At 58.0% G+C, this 25,115-nt stretch overlaps 1 protein-coding gene across 1 annotated transcript in view; it reads right to left on the reverse strand.

The window, feature by feature from the left end:
• Positions 1 to 25,115, reverse strand: part of LOC140106883 (carbonic anhydrase 9-like) — a 178,607-nt gene that overhangs the window by 70,751 nt on the left and 82,741 nt on the right. Inside the window, exon 5 of the mRNA XM_072131507.1 lies at positions 1,229 to 1,321. Coding sequence (XP_071987608.1) covers positions 1,229 to 1,321 — 93 coding nt within the window. The remainder of the gene's footprint in view (positions 1 to 1,228; positions 1,322 to 25,115) is intronic.

Consider the following 25,115-nt stretch of genomic DNA (forward strand, 5'->3'; position numbering starts at 1 on the left):
GTGGAACGGGAGATTCGCATCATGGATGTGCAGCCGACAAATCTGCGGCAACTGTGTGATGTCATCATGTCAATATAGACCAAAATCTCTGAGGAGCTTCCAGCACCTTGTTGTATCTATGCCACGAAGAATTGAGGCAGTTCTGAAGGCAAAAGGGGGTCCAACCCGTTACTAGCATGGTGGACCTAATAAAGTGGCCGCTGAGTGTATAGATGCTATAGCTCCCTCCCCTCCTGTCACATATAGATGCTCTAGCTCCCTCCCCTCCTGTCACATATAGATGCTATAGCTCCCTCCCCTCCTGTCACATATAGATGCTATAGCTCCCTCCCCTTCTGTCACATATAGATGCTATAGCTCCCTCCCCTTCTGTCACATATAGATGCTCTAGCTCCCTCCCCTCCTGTCACATATAGATGCTATAGCTCCCTCCCCTCCTGTCACATATAGATGCTCTAGCTCCCTCCCCTCCTGTCACATATAGATGCTATAGCTCCCTCCCCTCCTGTCACATATAGATGCTATAGCTCCCTCCCCTTCTGTCACATATAGATGCTATAGCTCCCTCCCCTTCTGTCACATATAGATGCTATAGCTCCCTCCCCTTCTGTCACATATAGATGCTATAGCTCCCTCCCCTTCTGTCACATATAGATGCTCTAGCTCCCTTCCCTCTGTTACATATAGATGCTCTAGCTCCCTCCCCTTCTGTCACATATAGATGCTCTAGCTCCCTTCCCTCTGTTACATATAGATGCTCTAGCTCCCTTCCCTCTGTCACATATAGATGCTCTAGCTCCCTCCCCTTCTGTCACATATATATGCTCTAGCTCCCTCCCCTTCTGTCACATATAGATGCTCTAGCTCCCTCCCCTTCTGTCACATATAGATGCTATAGCTCCCTCCCCTATGTCACATATAGATGCTATAGCTCCCTCCCCTTCTGTCACATATAGATCCTATAGCCCCCTCTCCTCACACGATACGATGCCCCTTGTGCTGTGCTTTGGCCTTTGCCCCCTATAGTAGTGACAAACGCTGATATCTTATAGCTTTGATGTCTTCTCCCTCTTCTATAGGTGACTGATAGCTGTGGATGTGATAAAATCCCTCTGTGGCTCCTGCTCCGTTATCTTCCTATATCGTCACATTACGTAATCTGTGGACTCTGTTCCCCCGATAAGTCTGAGAAGATTTTACAACCTTGGACCTACCGGAGGTCACTTACCTCTATGAAAGCCGCCAGCACAGCGAGGCCTCCCTGCTGGGTCACAGCCCGGTCCATACTCCTATACTCCGAATTATAGTGAACCACATGGATCTAAGGAGAGAGGAGGTACAGGGGCAGCACAGGGGGGCAGGACCTATAGGAGACACATGGATCTAAGGAGAGAGAGGAGGTACAGGGACAGCACAGGGGGGCAGGACCTATAGGAGACACATGGATCTATGGAGAGAGGAGGTACAGGGACAGCACAGGGGGGCAGGACCTATAGGAGACACATGGATCTATGGAGAGAGGAGGTACAGGGGCAGCACAGGGGGGCAGGACCTATAGGAGACACATGGATCTGAGGAAAGAGAGGAGGTACAGGGGCAGCACAGGGGGGCAGGACCTATAGGAGACACATGGATCTAAGGAGAGAGGAGGTACAGGGACAGCACAGGGGGGCAGGACCTATAGGAGACACATGGATCTAAGGAGAGAGAGGTGGTACAGGGGCAGCACAGGGGGGGCAGGACCTATAGGAGACACATGGATCTAAGGAGAGAGAGGAGGTACAGGGGCAGCACAGGGGACAGGACCTATAGGAGACACATGGATCTGAGGAGAGAGAGGAGGTACAGGGGCAGCACAGGGGGGGCAGGACCTATAGGAGACACATGGATCTATGGAGAGAGGAGGTACAGGGGCAGCACAGGGGGGCAGGACCTATAGGAGACACATGGATCTATGGAGAGAGGAGGTACAGGGGCAGCACAGGGGGGGCAGGACCTATAGGAGACACATGGATCTAAGGAGAGAGAGGAGGTACAGGGGCAGCACAGGGGGGGCAGGACCTATAGGAGACACATGGATCTGAGGAGAGAGGAGGTACAGGGGCAGCACAGGGGGGCAGGACCTATAGGAGACACATGGATCTAAGGAGAGAGAGGAGGTACAGGGGCAGCACAGGGGGGGCAGGACCTATAGGAGACACATGGATCTAAGGAGAGAGGAGGTACAGGGGCAGCACAGGGGGGGCAGGACCTATAGGAGACACATGGATCTAAGGAGAGAGGAGGTACAGGGGCAGCACAGGGGGGGGCAGGACCTATAGGAGACACATGGATCTAAGGAGAGAGAGGAGGTACAGGGGCAGCACAGGGGGGGCAGGACCTATAGGAGACACATGGATCTAAGGAGAGAGAGGAGGTACAGGGGCAGCACAGGGGGGGGGCAGGACCTATAGGAGACACATGGATCTATGGAGAGAGGAGGTACAGGGGCAGCACAGGGGGGGCAGGACCTATAGGAGACACATGGATCTAAGGAGAGAGGAGGTACAGGGGCAGCACAGGGGGGGCAGGACCTATAGGAGACACATGGATCTAAGGAGAGAGGAGGTACAGGGGCAGCACAGGGGGGGCAGGACCTATAGGAGACACATGGATCTAAGGAGAGAGAGGAGGTACAGGGGCAGCACAGGGGGGGCAGGACCTATAGGAGACACATGGATCTAAGGAGAGAGGAGGTACAGGGGCAGCACAGGAGGGCAGGACCTATAGGAGACACATGGATCTAAGGAGAGAGGAGGTACAGGGGCAGCACAGGGGGGGCAGGACCTATAGGAGACACATGGATCTATGGAGAGAGAGGAGGTACAGGGGCAGCACAGGGGGGCAGGACCTATAGGAGACACAGGGATCTGAGGAGAGAGAGGAGGTACAGGGGCAGCATAGGGGGGGCAGGACCTATAGGAGACACAGGGATCTAAGGAGAGAGAGGAGGTACAGGGGCAGCATAGGGGGGCAGGACCTATAGGAGACACAGGGATCTGAGGAGAGAGGAGGTACAGGGGCAGCACAGGGGGGGGGCAGGACCTATAGGAGACACATGGATCTAAGGAGAGAGGAGGTACAGGGGCAGCACAGGGGGGGCAGGACCTATAGGAGACACATGGATCTGAGGAGAGAGAGGAGGTACAGGGGCAGCACAGGGGGGCAGGACCTATAGGAGACACATGGATCTATGGAGAGAGAGAGGAGGTACAGGGGCAGCACAGGGGGGGCAGGACCTATAGGAGACACATGGATCTAAGGAGAGAGGAGTTACAGGGGCAGCACAGGGGGGCGGCAGGACCTATAGGAGACACATGGATCTAAGGAGAGAGGAGGTAGAGGGGCAGCACAGGGGGGCAGGACCTATAGGAGACACATGGATCTATGGAGAGAGGAGGTACAGGGGCAGCACAGGGGGGCAGGACCTATAGGAGACACATGGATCTGAGGAGAGAGAGAGGAGGTACAGGGGCAGCACAGGGGGGCAGGACCTATAGGAGACACATGGATCTAAGGAGAGAGAGGAGGTACAGGGGCAGCACAGGGGGGGGCGGGACCTATAGGAGACACATGGATCTGAGGAGAGAGAGGAGGTACAGGGGCAGCACAGGGGGGCAGGACCTATAGGAGACACATGGATCTAAGGAGAGAGAGGAGGTACAGGGGCAGCACAGGGGGGGCAGGACCTATAGGAGACACATGGATCTAAGGAGAGAGAGGAGGTACAGGGGCAGCACAGGGGGGGCAGGACCTATAGGAGACACATGGATCTATGGAGAGAGGAGGTACAGGGGCAGCACAGGGGAGGGCAGGACCTATAGGAGACACATGGATCTAAGGAGAGAGAGGAGGTACAGGGGCAGCACAGGGGGGGGGCAGGACCTATAGGAGACACAGGGATCTGAGGAGAGAGAGGAGGTACAGGGGCAGCACAGGGGGGGCAGGACCTATAGGAGACACAGGGATCTGAGGAGAGAGAGGAGGTACAGGGGCAGCACAGGGGGGCAGGACCTATAGGAGACACATGGATCTAAGGAGAGAGGAGGTACAGGGGCAGCACAAGGGGGGCAGGACCTATAGGAGACACATGGATCTAAGGAGAGAGGAGGTACAGGGGCAGCACAGGGGGGGCAGGACCTATAGGAGACACATGGATCTAAGGAGAGAGAGGAGGTACAGGGGCAGCACAGGGGGGGCAGGACCTATAGGAGACACAGGGATCTAAGGAGAGAGAGGAGGTACAGGGGCAGCACAGGGGGGCAGGACCTATAGGAGACACATGGATCTAAGGAGAGAGAGGAGGTACAGGAGCAGCACAGGGGGGGGGGGCAGGACCTATAGGAGACACATGGATCTGAGGAGAGAGAGGAGGTACAGGGGCAGCACAGGGGGGCAGGACCTATAGGAGACACATGGATCTATGGAGAGAGAGAGGAGGTACAGGGGCAGCACAGGGGGGGCAGGACCTATAGGAGACACATGGATCTAAGGAGAGAGGAGTTACAGGGGCAGCACAGGGGGGCGGCAGGACCTATAGGAGACACATGGATCTAAGGAGAGAGGAGGTAGAGGGGCAGCACAGGGGGGCAGGACCTATAGGAGACACATGGATCTATGGAGAGAGGAGGTACAGGGGCAGCACAGGGGGGCAGGACCTATAGGAGACACATAGATCTATGGAGAGAGGAGGTACAGGGGCAGCACAGGGGGGCAGGACCTATAGGAGACACATGGATCTGAGGAGAGAGAGAGAGGAGGTACAGGGGCAGCACAGGGGGGCAGGACCTATAGGAGACACATGGATCTAAGGAGAGAGAGGAGGTACAGGGGCAGCACAGGGGGGGGCGGGACCTATAGGAGACACATGGATCTGAGGAGAGAGAGGAGGTACAGGGGCAGCACAGGGGGGCAGGACCTATAGGAGACACATGGATCTAAGGAGAGAGAGGAGGTACAGGGGCAGCACAGGGGGGGCAGGACCTATAGGAGACACATGGATCTAAGGAGAGAGAGGAGGTACAGGGGCAGCACAGGGGGGGCAGGACCTATAGGAGACACATGGATCTATGGAGAGAGAGGAGGTACAGGGGCAGCACCTATAGGAGACACATGGATCTAAGGAGAGAGAGGAGGTACAGGGGCAGCACAGGGGGGGGGCAGGACCTATAGGAGACACAGGGATCTGAGGAGAGAGAGGAGGTACAGGGGCAGCACAGGGGGGGCAGGACCTATAGGAGACACAGGGATCTGAGGAGAGAGAGGAGGTACAGGGGCAGCACAGGGGGGCAGGACCTATAGGAGACACATGGATCTAAGGAGAGAGGAGGTACAGGGGCAGCACAAGGGGGGCAGGACCTATAGGAGACACATGGATCTAAGGAGAGAGGAGGTACAGGGGCAGCACAGGGGGGGCAGGACCTATAGGAGACACATGGATCTAAGGAGAGAGAGGAGGTACAGGGGCAGCACAGGGGGGGCAGGACCTATAGGAGACACAGGGATCTAAGGAGAGAGAGGAGGTACAGGGGCAGCACAGGGGGGGCAGGACCTATAGGAGACACATGGATCTAAGGACAGAGAGGAGGTACAGGGGCAGCACAGGGGGGGGCAGGACCTATAGGAGACACATGGAGAGGAGGTACAGGGGCAGCACAGGGGGGGGGACCTATAGGAGACACATGGATCTAAGGAGAGAGAGAGAGAGAGGAGGTACAGGGGCAGCACAGGGGGGGCAGGACCTATAGGAGAAACATGGATCTAAGGACAGAGAGGAGGTACAGGGGCAGCACAGGGGGGGGGGACCTATAGGAGACACATGGATCTAAGGAGAGAGAGAGAGAGAGAGAGGAGGTACAGGGGCAGCACAGGGGGGGCAGGACCTATAGGAGACACAGGGATCTGAGGAGAGAGAGGAGGTACAGGGGCAGCACAGGGGGGGCAGGACCTATAGGAGACACATGGATCTAAGGAGGGAGAGGAGGTACAGGGGCAGCACAGGGGGGGCAGGACCTATAGGAGACACATGGATCTAAGGAGAGAGAGGAGGTACAGGGGCAGCACAGGGGGGGCAGGACCTATAGGAGACACATGGATCTAAGGAGAGAGGAGGTACAGGGGCAGCACAGGGGGGGCAGGACCTATAGGAGACACATGGATCTAAGGAGAGAGGAGGTACAGGGGCAGCACAGGGGGGCAGGACCTATAGGAGACACATGGATCTAAGGAGAGAGAGGAGGTACAGGGGCAGCACAGGGGGGGCAGGACCTATAGGAGACACATGGATCTAAGGAGAGAGAGGAGGTACAGGGGCAGCACAGGGGGGCAGGACCTATAGGAGAAACATGGATCTAAGGAGAGAGGAGGTACAGGGGCAGCACAGGGGGGCAGGACCTATAGGAGACACATGGATCTAAGGAGAGAGAGGAGGTACAGGGGCAGCACAGGGGGGGCAGGACCTATAGGAGAAACATGGATCTAAGGAGAGAGGAGGTACAGGGGCAGCACAGGGGGGGGCAGGACCTATAGGAGACACATGGATCTAAGGAGAGAGAGGAGGTACAGGGGCAGCACAGGGGGGGGGGGGACCTATAGGAGACACATGGATCTAAGGAGAGAGAGAGAGAGAGGAGGTACAGGGGCAGCACAGGGGGGGGGGGGCAGGACCTATAGGAGACACAGGGATCTGAGGAGAGAGAGGAGGTACAGGGGCAGCACAGGGGGGGGGGGGCAGGACCTATAGGAGACACATGGATCTGAGTAGAGAGGAGGTACAGGAGCAGCACAGGGGGGGCAGGACCTATAGGAGACACATGGATCTGAGCAGAGAGGAGGTACAGGAGCAGCACAGGGGGGGCAGGACCTATAGGAGACACATGGATCTGAGGAGAGAGGAGGTACAGGGGCAGCACAGGGGGGCAGGACCTATAGGAGACACATGGATCTAAGGAGAGAGAGGAGGTACAGGGGCAGCACAGGGGGGGCAGGACCTATAGGAGACACATGGATCTGAGGAGAGAGAGGAGGTACAGGGACAGCACAGGGGGGCAGGACCTATAGGATACACATGGATCTAAGGAGAGAGAGGAGGTACAGGGACAGCACAGGGGGGCAGGACCTATAGGAGACACATGGATCTAAGGAGAGAGAGGAGGTACAGGGGCAGCACAGGGGGGCAGGACCTATAGGATACACATGGATCTAAGGAGAGAGAGGAGGTACAGGGGCAGCACAGGGGGGCAGGACCTATAGGAGACACATGGATATAAGGAGAGAGAGGAGGTACAGGGACAGCACAGGGGGGCAGGACCTATAGGAGACACATGGATCTAAGGAGAGAGGAGGTACAGGGGCAGCACAGGGGGGCAGGACCTATAGGAGACACATGGATCTAAGGAGAGAGAGGAGGTACAGGGGCAGGACCTATAGGAGACACATGGATCTAAGGAGAGAGAGAGGAGGTACAAGGGCAGCACAGGGGGGCAGGACCTATAGGAGACACATGGATCTAAGGAGAGAGAGGAGGTACAGGGACAGCACAGGGGGGCAGGACCTATAGGAGACACATGGATCTAAGGAGAGAGGAGGTACAGGGGCAGCACAGGGGGGGCAGGACCTATAGGAGACACAGGGATCTAAGGAGAGAGAGGAGGTACAGGGGCAGCACAGGGGGGGCAGGACCTATAGGAGACACATGGATCTAAGGAGAGAGAGGAGGTACAGGAGCAGCACAGGGGGGGGGCAGGACCTATAGGAGACACATGGATCTGAGGAGAGAGGAGGTACAGGGGCAGCACAAGGGGGGCAGGACCTATAGGAGACACATGGATCTAAGGACAGAGAGGAGGTACAGGGGCAGCACAGGGGGGCAGGACCTATAGGAGACACATGGATCTAAGGACAGAGAGGAGGTACAGGAGCAGCACAGGGGGGGGGGGGCAGGACCTATAGGAGACACATGGATCTGAGGAGAGAGGAGGTACAGGGGCAGCACAGGGGGGCAGGACCTATAGAAGACACATGGATCTAAGGACAGAGAGGAGGTACAGGGGCAGCACAGGGGGGCAGGACCTATAGGAGACACATGGATCTATGGAGAGAGGAGGTACAGGGGCAGCACAGGGGGGGGGACCTATAGGAGACACATGGATCTAAGGAGAGAGAGGAGGTACAGGGGCAGCACAGGGGGGGCAGGACCTATAGGAGAAACATGGATCTAAGGAGAGAGGAGGTACAGGGGCAGCACAGGGGGGCAGGACCTATAGGAGACACATGGATCTAAGGAGAGAGAGGAGGTACAGGGGCAGCACAGGGGGGGGGGGACATATAGGAGACACATGGATCTAAGGAGAGAGAGAGAGAGAGAGGAGGTACAGGGGCAGCACAGGGGGGGGGCAGGACCTATAGGAGACACAGGGATCTGAGGAGAGAGAGGAGGTACAGGGGCAGCACAGGGGGGGCAGGACCTATAGGAGACACATGGATCTAAGGAGAGAGAGGAGGTACAGGGACAGCACAGGGGGGCAGGACCTATAGGAGACACATGGATCTAAGGAGAGAGAGAGGAGGTACAGGGGCAGCACAGGGGGGCAGGACCTATAGGAGACATGGATCTAAGGAGAGAGAGGAGGTACAGGGGCAGCACAGGGGGGCAGGACCTATAGGAGACACATGGATCTAAGGAGAGAGAGAGGAGGTACAAGGGCAGCACAGGGGGGCAGGACCTATAGGAGACACATGGATCTAAGGAGAGAGGAGGTACAGGGGCAGCACAGGGGGGGCTGGACCTATAGGAGACACATGGATCTAAGGAGAGAGAGGAGGTACAGGGGCAGCACAGGGGGGCAGGACCTATAGGAGACACATGGATCTAAGGAGAGAGGAGGTACAGGGGCAGCACAGGGGGGGCAGGACCTATAGGAGACACATGGATCTAAGGAGAGAGGAGGTACAGGGGCAGCACAGGGGGGCAGGACCTATAGGAGACACATGGATCTAAGGAGAGAGGAGGTACAGGGGCAGCACAGGGGGGCAGGACCTATAGGAGACACATGGATCTGAGGAGAGAGGAGGTAGAGGGGCAGCACAGGGGGGGGGGGCAGGACCTATAGGAGACACATGGATCTAAGGACAGAGAGGAGGTACAGGGGCAGCACAGGGGGGGCAGGACCTATAGGAGACACAGGGATCTGAGGAGAGAGAGGAGGTACAGGGGCAGCACAGGGGGGCAGGACCTATAGGAGACACATGGAGAGGAGGTACAGGGGCAGCACAGGGGGGGGCAGGACCTATAGGAGACACATGGATCTGAGGAGAGAGAGGAGGTACAGGGGCAGCACAGGGGGGGCAGGACCTATAGGAGACACATGGAGAGGAGGTACAGGGGCAGCACAGGGGGGGGGGGGCAGGACCTATAGGAGACACATGGATCTGAGGAGAGAGAGGAGGTACAGGGGCAGCACAGGGGGGGGCAGGACCTACAGGAGACACATGGATCTAAGGAGAGAGGAGGTACAGGGGCAGCACAGGGGGGCAGGACCTATAGGAGACACATGGATCTGAGGAGAGAGGAGGTACAGGGGCAGCACCTATAGGAGACACATGGATCTAAGGAGAGAGAGGAGGTACAGGGACAGCACAGGGGGGGGCAGGACCTATAGAAGACACATGGAGAGGAGGTACAGGGGCAGCACAGGGGGGGCAGGACCTATAGAAGACACATGGAGAGGAGGTACAGGGGCAGCACAGGGGGGGCAGGACCTATAGGAGACACATGGATCTAAGGACAGAGAGGAGGTACAGGGGCAGCACAGGGGGGCAGGACCTATAGGAGACACATGGAACTAAGGAGAGAGAGAGGAGGTACAGGGGCAGCACAGGGGGGCAGGACCTATAGGAGACACATGGATCTATGGAGAGAGAGGAGGTACAGGGGCAGCACAGGGGGGGCAGGACCTATAGGAGACACATGGATCTAAGGAGAGAGAGGAGGTACAGGGGCAGCACAGGGGGGGCAGGACCTATAGGAGACACATGGATCTAAGGAGAGAGGAGGTACAGGGGCAGCACAGGGGGGGCAGGACCTATAAGAGACACAGGGATCTAAGGAGAGAGAGGAGGTACAGGGGCAGCACAGGGGGGGCAGGACCTATAGGAGACACATGGATCTGAGGAGAGAGGAGGTACAGGGGCAGCACAGGGGGGCAGGACCTATAGGAGACACATGGATCTAAGGAGAGAGAGGAGGTACAGGGGCAGCATAGGGGGGCAGGACCTATAGGAGACACAGGGATCTAAGGAGAGAGAGGAGGTACAGGGGCAGCATAGGGGGGGGCAGGACCTATAGGAGACACAGGGATCTAAGGAGAGAGAGAGAGAGAGGAGGTACAGGGGCAGCACAGGGGGGCAGGACCTATAGGAGACACATGGATCTATGGAGAGAGGAGGTACAGGGGCAGCACAGGGGGTAGGACCTATAGGAGACACATGGATCTAAGGAGAGAGGAGGTACAGGGGCAGCACAGGGGGGGCAGGACCTATAGGAGACACATGGATCTATGGAGAGAGGAGGTACAGGGGCAGCACAGGGGGGCAGGACCTATAGGAGACACATGGATCTAAGGAGAGAGGAGGTACAGGGGCAGCACAGGGGGGCAGGACCTATAGGAGACACATGGATCTAAGGAGAGAGAGGAGGTACAGGGGCAGCACAGGGGAGGCAGGACCTATAGGAGACACAGGGATCTAAGGAGAGAGGAGGTACAGGGGCAGCACAGGGGGGCAGGACCTATAGGAGACACATGGATCTAAGGAGAGAGAGGAGGTACAGGGGCAGCACAGGGGGGGCAGGACCTATAGGAGACACATGGATCTATGGAGAGAGGAGGTACAGGGGCAGCACAGGGGGGCAGGACCTATAGGAGACACATGGATCTAAGGAGAGAGAGGAGGTACAGGGGCAGCACAGGGGGGGCAGGACCTATAGGAGACACATGGATCTAAGGAGAGAGGAGGTACAGGGGCAGCACAGGGGGGCAGGACCTATAGGAGACACATGGATCTGAGGAGAGAGAGGAAGTACAGGGGCAGCACAGGGGGGGGGCAGGACCTATAGGAGACACATGGATCTATGGAGAGAGGAGGTACAGGGGCAGCACAGGGGGGGCAGGACCTATAGGAGACACATGGATCTGAGGAGAGAGAGGAAGTACAGGGGCAGCACAGGGGGGCAGGACCTATAGGAGACACAGGGATCTAAGGAGAGAAAGAGGAGGTACAGGGGCAGCACAGGGGGGCAGGACCTATAGGAGACACAGGGATCTAAGGAGAGAGAGAGGAGGTACAAGGGCAGCACAGGGGGGCAGGACCTATAGGAGACACAGGGATCTAAGGAGAGAGAGAGGAGGTACAGGGGCAGCACAGGGGGGGCAGGACCTATAGGAGACACATGGATCTGAGGAGAGAGAGGAGGTACAGGGGCAGCACAGGGGGGCAGGACCTATAGGAGACACATGGATCTATGGAGAGAGAGGAGGTACAGGGGCAGCACAGGGGGGACAGGACCTATAGGAGACACATGGATCTGAGGAGAGAGAGGAAGTACAGGGGCAGCACAGGGGGGGCAGGACCTATAGGAGACACAGGGATCTAAGGAGAGAGAGAGGAGGTACAGGGGCAGCACAGGGGGGGAAGGACCTATAGGAGACACAGGAGGTACAGGGGCAGCACAGGGGGGGCAGGACCTATAGGAGACACAGGAGGTACAGGGGCAGCACAGGGGGGGCAGGACCTATAGGAGACACATGGATCTAAGGAGAGAGAGGAGGTACAGGGATAGCACAGGGGGGGCAGGACCTATAGGAGACACATGGATCTAAGGAGAGAGAGGAGGTACAGGGGCAGCACAGGGGGGCAGGACCTATAGGAGACACATGGATCTAAGGAGAGAGAGGAGGTACAGGGGCAGCACAGGGGGGGCAGGACCTATAGGAGACACATGGATCTAAGGAGAGAGGAGGTACAGGGGCAGCACAGGGGGGGGGCAGGACCTATAGGAGACACATGGATCTAAGGAGAGAGAGGAGGTACAGGGATAGCACAGGGGGGGCAGGACCTATAGGAGACACATGGATCTAAGGAGAGAGAGGAGGTACAGGGGCAGCACAGGGGGGCAGGACCTATAGGAGACACATGGATCTAAGGAGAGAGAGGAGGTACAGGGGCAGCACAGGGGGGGCAGGACCTATAGGAGACACATGGATCTAAGGAGAGAGGAGGTACAGGGGCAGCACAGGAGGGGGGCAGGACCTATAGGAGACACAGGGATCTAAGGAGAGAGGAGGTACAGGGACAGCACAGGGGAGGGGCAGGACCTATAGGAGACACATGGATCTAAAGAGAGAGAGGAGGTACAGGGGCAGCACAGGGGGGGCAGGACCTATAGGAGACACAGGGATCTAAGGAGAGAGAGAGAGGAGGTACAGGGGCAGCACAGGGGGGCAGGACCTATAGGAGACACATGGAGAGGAGGTACAGGGGCAGCACAGGGGGGCAGGACCTATAGGAGACACAGGAGGTACAGGGCAGCACAGGGGGGGCAGGACCTATAGGAGACACAGGAGGTACAGGGGCAGCACAGGGGGGCAGGACCTATAGGAGACACATGGATCTAAGGAGAGAGAGGACGTACAAGGGCAGCACAGGGGGGCAGGACCTATAGGAGACACATGGATCTAAGGAGAGAGAGGAGGTACAGGGGCAGCACAGGGGGGCAGGACCTATAGGAGACACATGGAGAGGAGGTACAGGGGCAGCACAGGGGGGCAGGACCTATAGGAGACACATGGATCTAAGGAGAGAGAGGAGGTACAGGGGCAGCACAGGGGGGCAGGACCTATAGGAGACACATGGATCTAAGGAGAGAGAGGAGGTACAAGGGCAGCAGCAGGGGGGCAGGACCTATAGGAGACACATGGATCTAAGGAGAGAGAGGAGGTACAGGGGCAGCACAGGGGGGCAGGACCTATAGGAGACGCAGGGTCTAAGGAGAGAGGAGGTACAGGGGCAGCACCTATAGAAGACACATGGAGAGGAGGTACAGGGGCAGCACAGGGGGGGCAGAACCTATAGGAGACACAGGGATTTAAGGAGAGAGAGGAGGTACAGGGGCAGCACAGGGGGGCAGGACCTATAGGAGACACATGGATCTAAGGAGAGAGAGGAGGTACAGGGGCAGCACAGGGGGGCAGGACCTATAGGAGATGCATGGATCTAAGGAGAGAGGAGGTACAGGGGCAGCACAGGGGGGCAGGACCTATAGGAGACACATGGATCTGAGGAAAGAGGAGGTACAGGGGCAGCACAGGGGGGGCAGGACCTATAGGAGACACATGGATCTGAGGAGAGAGGAGGTACAGGGGCAGCACAGGGGGGCAGGACCTATAGGAGACGCAGGGATCTAAGGAGAGAGAGGAGGTACAGGGGCAGCACAGGGGGGCAGGACCTATAGGAGACACATGGATCTATGGAGAGAGGAGGTACAGGGGCAACACAGGGGGGCAGGACCTATAGGAGACACATGGATCTAAGGAGAGAGAGGAGGTACAGGGGCAGCATAGGGGGGCAAGACCTATAGGAGACACAGGGATCTATGGAGAGAGAGGAGGTACAGGGGCAGCACAGGGGGGCAGGACCTATAGGAGACACATGGATCTAAGGAGAGAGAGGAGGTACAGGGACAGCACAGGGGGGGGCAGGACCTATAGGAGACACATGGATCTGAGGAGAGAGAGGAGGTACAGGGGCAGCACAGGGGGGCAGGACCTATAGGAGACACATGGATCTAAGGAGAGAGAGGAGGTACAGGGACAGCACAGGGGGGGGGCAGGACCTATAGGAGACACATGGATCTGAGGAGAGAGGAGGTACAGGGGCAGCACAGGGGGGCAGGACCTATAGGAGACGCAGGGATCTAAGGAAAGAGGAGGTACAGGGACAACACAGGGGGGGGCAGGACCTATAGGAGACACATGGATCTAAGGAGAGAGAGGAGGTACAGGGGCAGCACAGAGGGGCAGGACCTATAGGAGACACATGGATCTAAGGAGAGAGGAGGTACAGGGGCAGCACAGGGGGGCAGGACCTATAGGAGACACATGGAGAGGAGGTATAGGGGCAGCACAGGGGGCAGGACCTATAGGAGACACATGGAGAGGAGGTACAGGGGCAGCACAGGGGGGCAGGACCTATAGGAGACACATGGATCTAAAAAGAGAGAGGAGGTACAGGGGCAGCACAGGGGGGGGGGCAGGACCTATAGGAGACACATGGATCTATGGAGAGAGAGGAGGTACAGGGGCAGCACAGGGGGGGCAGGACCTAAGGAGAGAGAGGAGGTACAGGGGCAGCACAGGGGGGGCAGGACCTATAGGAGACACATGGATCTAAGGAGAGAGAGGAGGTACAGGGACAGCACAGGGGGGCAGGACCTATAGGAGACACATGGAGAGGAGGTATAGGGGCAGCACAGGGGGCAGGACCTATAGGAGACACATGGAGAGGAGGTACAGGGGCAGCACAGGGGGGCAGGACCTATAGGAGACACATGGATCTAAGGAGAGAGAGGAGGTACAGGGGCAGCACAGGGGGGGGGCAGGACCTATAGGAGACACATGGATCTATGGAGAGAGAGGAGGTACAGGGGCAGCACAGGGGGGGCAGGACCTAAGGAGAGAGAGGAGGTACAGGGGAAGCACAGGGGGGGCAGGACCTATAGGAGAAGCAGGGATCTAAGGAGAGAGGAGGTACAGGGGCAGCACAGGGGGGCAGGACCTATAGGAGACACATGGATCGAAGGAGAGAGAGGAGGTACAGGGGCAGCACAGGGGGGGCAGGACCTATAGGAGACACATGGATCTAAGGAGAGAGGAGGTACAGGGGCAGCACAGGGGGGGCAGGACCTATAGGAGACACATGGAGAGGAGGTACAGGGGCAGCACAGGGGGGCAGGACCTATAGGAGACACATGGAGAGGAGGTACAGGGGCAGCACAGGGGGGCAGGACCTATAGGAGACACAGGGATCTATGGAGAGAGGAGGTACAGGGGCAGCACAGGGGAGGGCAGGACCTATAGGAGACACATGGATCTATGGAGAGAGGAGGTACAGGGGCAGCACAGGGGAGGGCAGGACCTATAGGAGACACATGGATCTATGGAGAGAGAGGAGGTACAGGGGCAGCACTGGGGGGCAGGACCTATAGGAGACACATGGATCTAAGGAGAGAGAGGAGGTACAGGGACAGCACAGGGGGGGGCAGGACCTGTAGGAGACACATGGATCTAAGGAGAGAGGAGGTACAGGGGCAGCACAGGGGGGGGGGGTGCAGGACCTATAGGAGACACATGGAGAGGAGGTACAGGGGCAGCACAGGGGGGCAGGACCTATAGGAGACACATGGATCTGAGGAGGGAGGAGGTACAGGGGCAGCACAGGGGGGCAGGACCTATAGGAGACACATGGATCTAAGGAGAGAGAGGAGGTACAGGGGCAGCACCTATAGGAGACACATGGATCTAAGGAGAGAGAGGAGGTACAGGGGCAGCACAGGGGGGGCAGGACCTATAGGAGACACAGGGATCTAAGGAGAGAGAGGAGGTACAGGGGCAGCACAGGGGGGCAGGACCTATAGGAGACACAGGGATCTAAGGAGAGAGAGGAGGTACAGGGGCAGCACAGGGGGGCAGGACCTATAGGAGACACAGGGATCTAAGGAGAGAGAGGAGGTACAGGGGCAGCACAGGGGGGCAGGACCTATAGGAGACACATGGATCTAAGGAGAGAGGAGGTACAGGGGCAGCACAGGGGGGGCAGGACCTATAGGAGACACATGGAGAGGAGGTACAGGGGCAGCACAGGGGGGCAGGACCTATAGGAGACACATGGAGAGGAGGTACAGGGGCAGCACAGGGGGGGCAGGACCTATAGGAGACATATGGATCTAAGGAGAGAGAGGAGGTACAGGGGCAGCACAGGGGGGCAGGACCTATAGGAGACACATGGAGAGGAGGTACAGGGGCAGCACAGGGGGGCAGGACCTATAGGAGACACATGGATCTAAGGAGAGAGGAGGTACAGGGGCAGCACAGGGGGGCAGGACCTATAGGAGACACATGGAGAGGAGGTACAGGGGCAGCACAGGGGGGGGCAGGACCTATAGGAGACACATGGATCTATGGAGAGAGGAGGTACAGGGGCAGCACAGGGGGGGGGCAGGACCTATAGGAGACACATGGATCTGAGGAGAGAGAGGAGGTACAGGGGCAGCACAGGGGGGCAGGACCTATAGGAGACATGGATCTGAGGAGAGAGAGGAGGTACAGGGGCAGGACCTATAGGAGACACATGGATCTAAGGAGAGAGAGGAGATACAGGGGCAGCACAGGGGGGCAGGACCTATAGGAGACACATGGATCTAAGGAGAGAGAGGAGATACAGGGGCAGCACAGGGGGGGCAGGACCTATAGGAGACACATCGATCTAAGGAGAGAGGAGGTACAGGAGCAGCACAGGGGGGGGGCAGGACCTATAGGAGACACATGGATCTAAGGAGAGAGAGGAGGTACAGGGGCAGCACAGGGGGGGCAGGACCTATAGGAGACACATGGATCTAAGGAGAGAGAGGAGGTACAGGGGCAGCACAGGGGGGCAGGACCTATAGGAGACATATGGATCTAAGGAGAGAGGAGGTACAGGGGCAGCACAGGCGGGCAGGACCTATAGGAGACACATGGATCTAAGGAGAGAGGAGGTACAGGAGCAGCACAGGGGGGGGGCAGGACCTATAGGAGACACATGGATCTGAGGAGAGAGAGGAGGTACAGGGGCAGCACAGGGGACAGGACCTATAGGAGACACATGGATCTAAGGAGAGAGAGGAGGTACAGGGGCAGCACAGGGGGGCAGGACCTATAGGAGAAACATGGATCTAAGGAGAGAGAGGAGGTACAGGGACAGCACAGGGGGGGGCAGGACCTATAGGAGACGCAGGGATCTAAGGAGAGAGAGGAGGTACAGGGGCAGCACAGGGGGGCAGGACCTATAGGAGACGCAGGGATCTAAGGAGAGAGGAGGTACAGGGCAGCACAGGGGGGCAGGACCTATAGGAGACACATGGATCTAAGGAGAGAGGAGGTACAGGGCAGCACAGGGGGGCAGGACCTATAGGAGACACATGGATCTATGGAGAGAGGAGGTACAGGGGCAGCACAGGGGGGGGGGCAGGACCTATAGGAGACACATGGATCTGAGGAGAGAGGAGGTACAGGGGCAGCACAGGGGGGCAGGACCTATAGGAGACACATGGATCTGAGGAGAGAGAGGAGGTACAGGGGCAGCACAGGGGGGCAGGACCTATAGGAGACACATGGATCTAAGGAGAGAGAGGAGGTACAGGGGCAGCACAGGGGGGGCAGGACCTATAGGAGACACATCGATCTAAGGAGAGAGGAGGTACAGGAGCAGCACAGGGGGGGGCAGGACCTATAGGAGACACATGGATCTAAGGAGAGAGAGGAGGTACAGGGGCAGCACAGGGGGGGCAGGACCTATAGGAGACACATGGATCTAAGGAGAGAGGAGGTACAGGGGCAGCACAGGGGGGCAGGACCTATAGGAGACACATGGAGAGGAGGTACAGGGGCAGCACAGGGGGGCAGGACCTATAGGAGACACATGGATCTAAGGAGAGAGAGGAGGTACAGGGGCAGCACAGGGGGGGCAGGACCTATAGGAGACACATGGATCTAAGGAGAGAGGAGGTACAGGGGCAGCACAGGGGGGCAGGACCTATAGGAGACACATGGATCTAAGGAGAGAGGAGGTACAGGGGCAGCACAGGGGGGGGGCAGGACCTATAGGAGACACATGGATCTGAGGAGAGAGAGGAGGTACAGGGGCAGCACAGGGGACAGGACCTATAGGAGACACATGGATCTAAGGAGAGAGAGGAGGTACAGGGGCAGCACAGGGGGGCAGGACCTATAGAAGACATGGATCTAAGGAGAGAGAGGAGGTACAGGGACAGCACAGGGGGGGGCAGGACCTATAGGAGACGCAGGGATCTAAGGAGAGAGAGGAGGTACAGGGGCAGCACAGGGGGGCAGGACCTATAGGAGACGCAGGGATCTAAGGAGAGAGGAGGTACAGGGGCAGCACAGGGGGGCAGGACCTATAGGAGACACATGGATCTAAGGAGATAGGAGGTACAGGGGCAGCACAGGGGGGCAGGACCTATAGGAGACACATGGATCTGAGGAGAGAGAGAGGAGGTACAGGGGCAGCACAGGGGGGCAGGACCTATAGGAGACACATGGATCTGAGGAGAGAGAGAGAGGAGGTACAGGGGCAGCACAGGGGGGCAGCACCTATAGGAGACACATGGATCTAAGGAAAGAGGAGGTACAGGGGCAGCACAGGGGGGCAGGACCTATAGGAGACACATGGATCTATGGAGAGAGGAGGTACAGGGGCAGCACAGGGGGGGGGCAGGACCTATAGGAGACACATGGATCTAAGGAGAGAGGAGGTACAGGGGCAGCACAGGGGGGCAGGACCTATAGGAGACACATGGATCTAAGGAGAGAGGAGGTACAGGGGCAGCACAGGGGGGCAGGACCTATAGGAGACACATGGATCTAAGGAGAGAGGAGGTACAGGGATAGCACAGGTGGGGCAGGACCTATAGGAGACACATGGATCTAAGGAGAGAGAGGAGGTACAGGGGCAGCACAGGGGAGGGCAGGACCTATAGGAGACACATGGATCTGAGGAGAGAGAGGAGGTACAGGGGCAGCACAGGGGGGGGGGGGCAGGACCTATAGGAGACACATGGATCTAAGGAGAGAGAGGAGGTACAGGGACAGCACAGGGGGGGCAGGACCTATAGGAGACACATGGATCTATGGAGAGAGAGGAGGTACAGGGATAGCACAGGGGGGGCAGGACCTATAGGAGACACATGGATCTATGGAGAGAGAGGAGGTACAGGGGCAGCACAGGGGAGGGCAGGACCTATAGGAGACACATGGATCTATGGAGAGAGAGGAGGTACAGGGGCAGCACAGGGGAGGGCAGGACCTATAGGAGACACATGGATCTAAGGAGAGAGAGGAGGTACAGGGACAGCACAGGGGGGGGCAGGACCTATAGGAGACACATGGATCTAAGGAGAGAGAGGAGGTACAGGGGCAGCACAGGGGGGCAGGACCTATAGGAGACACATGGATCTAAGGAGAGAGAGAGAGGAGGTACAGGGGCAGCACAAGGGGGGCAGGACCTATAGGAGACACATGGATCTAAGGAGAGAGGAGGTACAGGGGCAGCACAGGGGGGGGGCAGGACCTATAGGAGACACATGGATCTAAGGAGAGAGAGAGAGGAGGTACAGGGGCAGCACAGGGGGGCAGGACCTATAGGAGACACATGGAGAGGAGGTACAGGGGCAGCACAGGGGGGCAGGACCTATAGGAGACACATGGATCTGAGGAAAGAGAGGAGGTACAGGGGCAGCACAGGGGGGGGGCAGGACCTATAGGAGACACATGGATCTGAGGAGAGAGAGGAGGTACAGGGGCAGGACCTATAGGAGACACATGGATCTAAGGAGAGAGAGGAGGTACAGGGGCAGCACAGGGGGGCAGGACCTATAGGAGACACATGGATCTAAGGAGAGAGAGGAGGTACAGGGGCAGCACAGGGGGGGGCAGGACCTATAGGAGACACATGGATCTGAGGAGAGAGAGGAGGTACAGGGGCAGCACAGGGGGGCAGGACCTATAGGAGACACATGGATCTAAGGAGAGAGAGAGGAGGTACAGGGACAGCACAGGGGGGGCAGGACCTATAGGAGACACATGGATCTGAGGAGAGAGGAGGTACAGGGGCAGCACAGGGGGGGCAGGACCTATAGGAGACACATGGATCTAAGGAGAGAGAGGAGGTACAGGGGCAGCACAGGGGGGGCAGGACCTATAGGAGACACAGGGATCTAAGGAGAGAGAGGAGGTACAGGGGCAGCACCTATAGGAGACACATGGATCTAAGGAGAGAGAGGAGGTACAGGGGCAGCACAGGGGGGCAGGACCTATAGGAGACACATGGATCTGAGGAGAGAGAGGAGATACAGGGGCAGCACAGGGGGGGCAGGACCTATAGGAGACACATGGATCTAAGGAAAGAGGAGGTACAGGGGCAGCACAGGGGGGACAGGACCTATAGGAGACACATGGATCTATGGAGAGAGGAGGTACAGGGGCAGCACAGGGGGGACAGGACCTATAGGAGACACATGGATCTATGGAGAGAGGAGGTACAGGGGCAGCACAGGGGGGGGGCAGGACCTATAGGAGACACATGGATCTAAGGAGAGAGGAGGTACAGGGGGAGCACAGGGGGGGCAGGACCTATAGGAGACACATGGATCTATGGAGAGAGAGGAGGTACAGGGGCAGCACAGGGGGGCAGGACCTATAGGAGACACATGGATCTATGGAGAGAGAGGAGGTACAGGGACAGCACAGGGGGGCAGGACCTATAGGAGACACATGGATCTATGGAGAGAGAGGAGGTACAGGGGCAGCACAGGGGGGGCAGGACCTATAGGAGACACATGGATCTAAGGAGAGAGGAGGTACAGGGGCAGCACAGGGGGGCAGGACCTATAGGAGACACATGGATCTAAGGAGAGAGGAGGTACAGGGGCAGCACAGGGGGGCAGGACCTATAGGAGACACATGGATCTAAGGAGAGAGAGGAGGTACAGGGACAGCACAGGGGGGGCAGGACCTATAGGAGACACATGGATCTAAGGAGAGAGAGGAGGTACAGGGGCAGCACAGGGGGGCAGGACCTATAGGAGACACATGGAGAGGAGGTACAGGGGCAGCACAGGGGGGCAGGACCTATAGGAGACACATGGATCTGAGGAAAGAGAGGAGGTACAGGGGCAGCACAGGGGGGGGGCAGGACCTATAGGAGACACATGGATCTGAGGAGAGAGAGGAGGTACAGGGGCAGCACCTATAGGAGACACATGGATCTAAGGAGAGAGAGGAGGTACAGGGGCAGCACAGGGGGGCAGGACCTATAGGAGACACATGGATCTGAGGAGAGAGGAGGTACAGGGGCAGCACAGGGGGGGCAGGACCTATAGGAGACACATGGATCTAAGGAGAGAGAGGAGGTACAGGGACAGCACAGGGGGGCAGGACCTATTGGAGACACATGGATCTATGGAGAGAGAGGAGGTACAGGGGCAGCACAGGGGGGGCAGGACCTATAGGAGACACATGGATCTGAGGAGAGAGGAGGTACAGGGGCAGCACAGGGGGGGCAGGACCTATAGGAGACACATGGATCTAAGGAGAGAGAGGAGGTACAGGGACAGCACAGGGGGGCAGGACCTATAGGAGACACATGGATCTATGGAGAGAGAGGAGGTACAGGGGCAGCATAGGGGGCAGGACCTATAGGAGACACATGGATCTAAGGAGAGAGAGGAGGTACAGGGGGAGCACAGGGGAGGGCAGGACCTATAGGAGACACAGGGATCTAAGGAGAGAGAGGAGGTACAGGGGCAGGACCTATAGGAGACACATGGATCTAAGGAGAGAGAGGAGGTACAGGGACAGCACAGGGGGGGCAGGACCTATAGGAGACACATGGATCTAAGGAGAGAGAGGAGGTACAGGGACAGCACAGGGGGGGGGCAGGACCTATAGGAGACACATGGATCTATGGAGAGAGAGGAGGTACAGGGGCAGCATAGGGGGGCAGGACCTATAGGAGACACAGGGATCTAAGGAGAGAGAGGAGGTACAGGGGCAGGACCTATAGGAGACACATGGATCTAAGGAGAGAGAGGAGGTACAGGGGCAGCACAGGGGGGGGGGCAGGACCTATAGGAGACACATGGATCTAAGGAGAGAGAGGAGGTACAGGGGCAGCACAGGGGGGCAGGACCTATAGGAGACACATGGATCTGAGGAGAGAGAGGAGGTACAGGGGCAGCACAGGGGGGGCAGGACCTATAGGAGACACATGGATCTATGGAGAGAGAGGAGGTACAGGGGCAGCACAGGGGGGGCAGGACCTATAGGAGACACATGGATCTGAGGAGAGAGGAGGTAGAGGGGCAGCACAGGGGGGCAGGACCTATAGGAGACACATGGATCTGAGGAGAGAGGAGGTACAGGGGCAGCACAGGGGGGGCAGGACCTATAGGAGACACATGGATCTAAGGAGAGAGGAGGTACAGGGGCAGCACAGGGGGGCAGGACCTATAGGAGACACATGGATCTATGGAGAGAGGAGGTACAGGGGCAGCACAGGGGGGCAGGACCTATAGGAGACACATGGATCTATGGAGAGAGGAGGTACAGGGGCAGCACAGGGGGGGCAGGACCTATAGGAGACACATGGATCTAAGGAGAGAGGAGGTACAGGGGCAGCACAGGGGGGGCAGGACCTATAGGAGACACATGGATCTAAGGAGAGAGAGAGGAGGTACAGGGGCAGCACAGGGGGGGGGCAGGACCTATAGGAGACACATGGATCTATGGAGAGAGGAGGTACAGGGGCAGCACAGGGGGGCAGGACCTATAGGAGACACATGGATCTAAGGAGAGAGAGAGGAGGTACAGGGGCAGCACATGGGGGGCAGGACCTATAGGAGACACATGGATCTAAGGAGAGAGAGGAGGTACAGGGACAGCACAGGGGGGCAGGACCTATAGGAGACACATGGATCTAAGGAGAGAGAGGAGGTACAGGGGCAGCACAGGGGGGCAGGACCTATAGGAGACACATGGATCTAAGGAGAGAGAGGAGGTACAGGGACAGCACAGGGGGGGCAGGACCTATAGGAGACACATGGATCTGAGGAGAGAGGAGGTACAGGGGCAGCACAGGGGGGGCAGGACCTATAGGAGACACATGGATCTAAGGAGAGAGAGGAGGTACAGGGGCAGCACAGGGGGGGCAGGACCTATAGGAGACACATGGATCTAAGGAGAGAGAGGAGGTACAGGGGCAGCACAGGGGGGCAGGACCTATAGGAGACACATGGATCTATGGAGAGAGAGGAGGTACAGGGGCAGCACAGGGGGACAGGACCTATAGGAGACACATGGATCTATGGAGAGAGAGGAGGTACAGGGGCAGCACAGGGGGGCAGGACCTATAGGAGACACATGGATCTGAGGAGAGAGGAGGTACAGGGGCAGCACAGGGGGGGCAGGACCTATAGGAGACACATGGATCTAAGGAGAGAGAGGAGGTACAGGGGCAGCACAGGGGGGCAGGACCTATAGGAGACACATGGATCTAAGGAGAGAGAGAGAGGAGGTACAGGGGCAGCACAGGGGGGCAGGACCTATAGGAGACACATGGATCTAAGGAGAGAGGAGGTACAGGGGCAGCACAGGGGGGGGCAGGACCTATAGGAGACACATGGATCTAAGGAGAGAGAGAGAGAGAGAGGAGGTACAGGGGCAGCACAGGGGGGCAGGACCTATAGGAGACACATGGAGAGGAGGTACAGGGGCAGCACAGGGGGGCAGGACCTATAGGAGACACATGGATCTGAGGAGAGAGAGGAGGTACAGGGGCAGCACAGGGGGGCAGGACCTATAGGAGACACATGGATCTAAGGAGAGAGGAGGTACAGGGGCAGCACAGGGGGGCAGGACCTATAGGAGACACATGGATCTAAGGAGAGAGAGGAGGTACAGGGGCAGCACAGGGGGGGCAGGACCTATAGGAGACACATGGATCTAAGGAGAGAGAGGAGGTACAGGGGCAGCACAGGGGGGCAGGACCTATAGGAGACACATGGATCTAAGGAGAGAGAGGAGGTACAGGGGCAGCACAGGGGGGGCAGGACCTATAGGAGACACATGGATCTAAGGAGAGAGAGGAGGTACAGGAGCAGCACAGGGGGGCAGGACCTATAGGAGACACATGGATCTAAGGAGAGAGGAGGTACAGGGACAGCACAGGGGGGGCAGGACCTATAGGAGACACATGGATCTGAGGAGAGAGAGGAGGTACAGGGGCAGCACAGGGGGGCAGGACCTATAGGAGACACATGGATCTAAGGAGAGAGAGGAGGTACAGGGGCAGCACAGGGGGGGCAGGACCTATAGGAGACACATGGAGAGGAGGTACAGGGGCAGCACAGGGGGGACAGGACCTATAGGAGACACATGGATCTAAGGAAAGAGGAGGTACAGGGGCAGCACAGGGGGGGCAGGACCTATAGGAGACACATGGATCTATGGAGAGAGGAGGTACAGGGGCAGCACAGGGGGCAGGACCTATAGGAGACACATGGATCTATGGAGAGAGGAGGTACAGGGGCAGCACAGGGGGGGACAGGACCTATAGGAGACACATGGATCTATGGAGAGAGGAGGTACAGGGGCAGCACAGGGGGGGGGCAGGACCTATAGGAGACACATGGATCTAAGGAGAGAGGAGGTACAGGGGCAGCACAGGGGGGGCAGGACCTATAGGAGACACATGGATCTAAGGAGAGAGGAGGTACAGGGGCAGCACAGGGGGGCAGGACCTATAGGAGACACATGGAGAGGAGGTACAGGGGCAGCACAGGGGGGCAGGACCTATAGGAGACACATGGATCTGAGGAGAGAGGAGGTACAGGGGCAGCACAGGGGGGACAGGACCTATAGGAGACACATGGATCTATGGAGAGAGAGGAGGTACAGGGGCAGCACAGGGGGGGCAGGACCTATAGGAGACACATGGATCTATGGAGAGAGAGGAGGTACAGGGGCAGCACAGGGGGGGGCAGGACCTATTGGAGACACATGGATCTAAGGAGAGAGAGGAGGTACAGGGGCAGCACAGGGGGGCAGGACCTATTGGAGACACATGGATCTAAGGAGAGAGAGAGGAGGTACAGGGGCAGCACAGGGGGGCAGGACCTATAGGAGACACATGGAGAGGAGGTACAGGGGCAGCACAGGGGGGGGCAGGACCTATAGGAGACACATGGAGAG

Source organism: Engystomops pustulosus, unplaced genomic scaffold (assembly GCF_040894005.1).
Source record: "Engystomops pustulosus unplaced genomic scaffold, aEngPut4.maternal MAT_SCAFFOLD_59, whole genome shotgun sequence".
In the NCBI taxonomy this organism is placed as follows: Eukaryota; Metazoa; Chordata; class Amphibia; order Anura; family Leptodactylidae; genus Engystomops; species Engystomops pustulosus.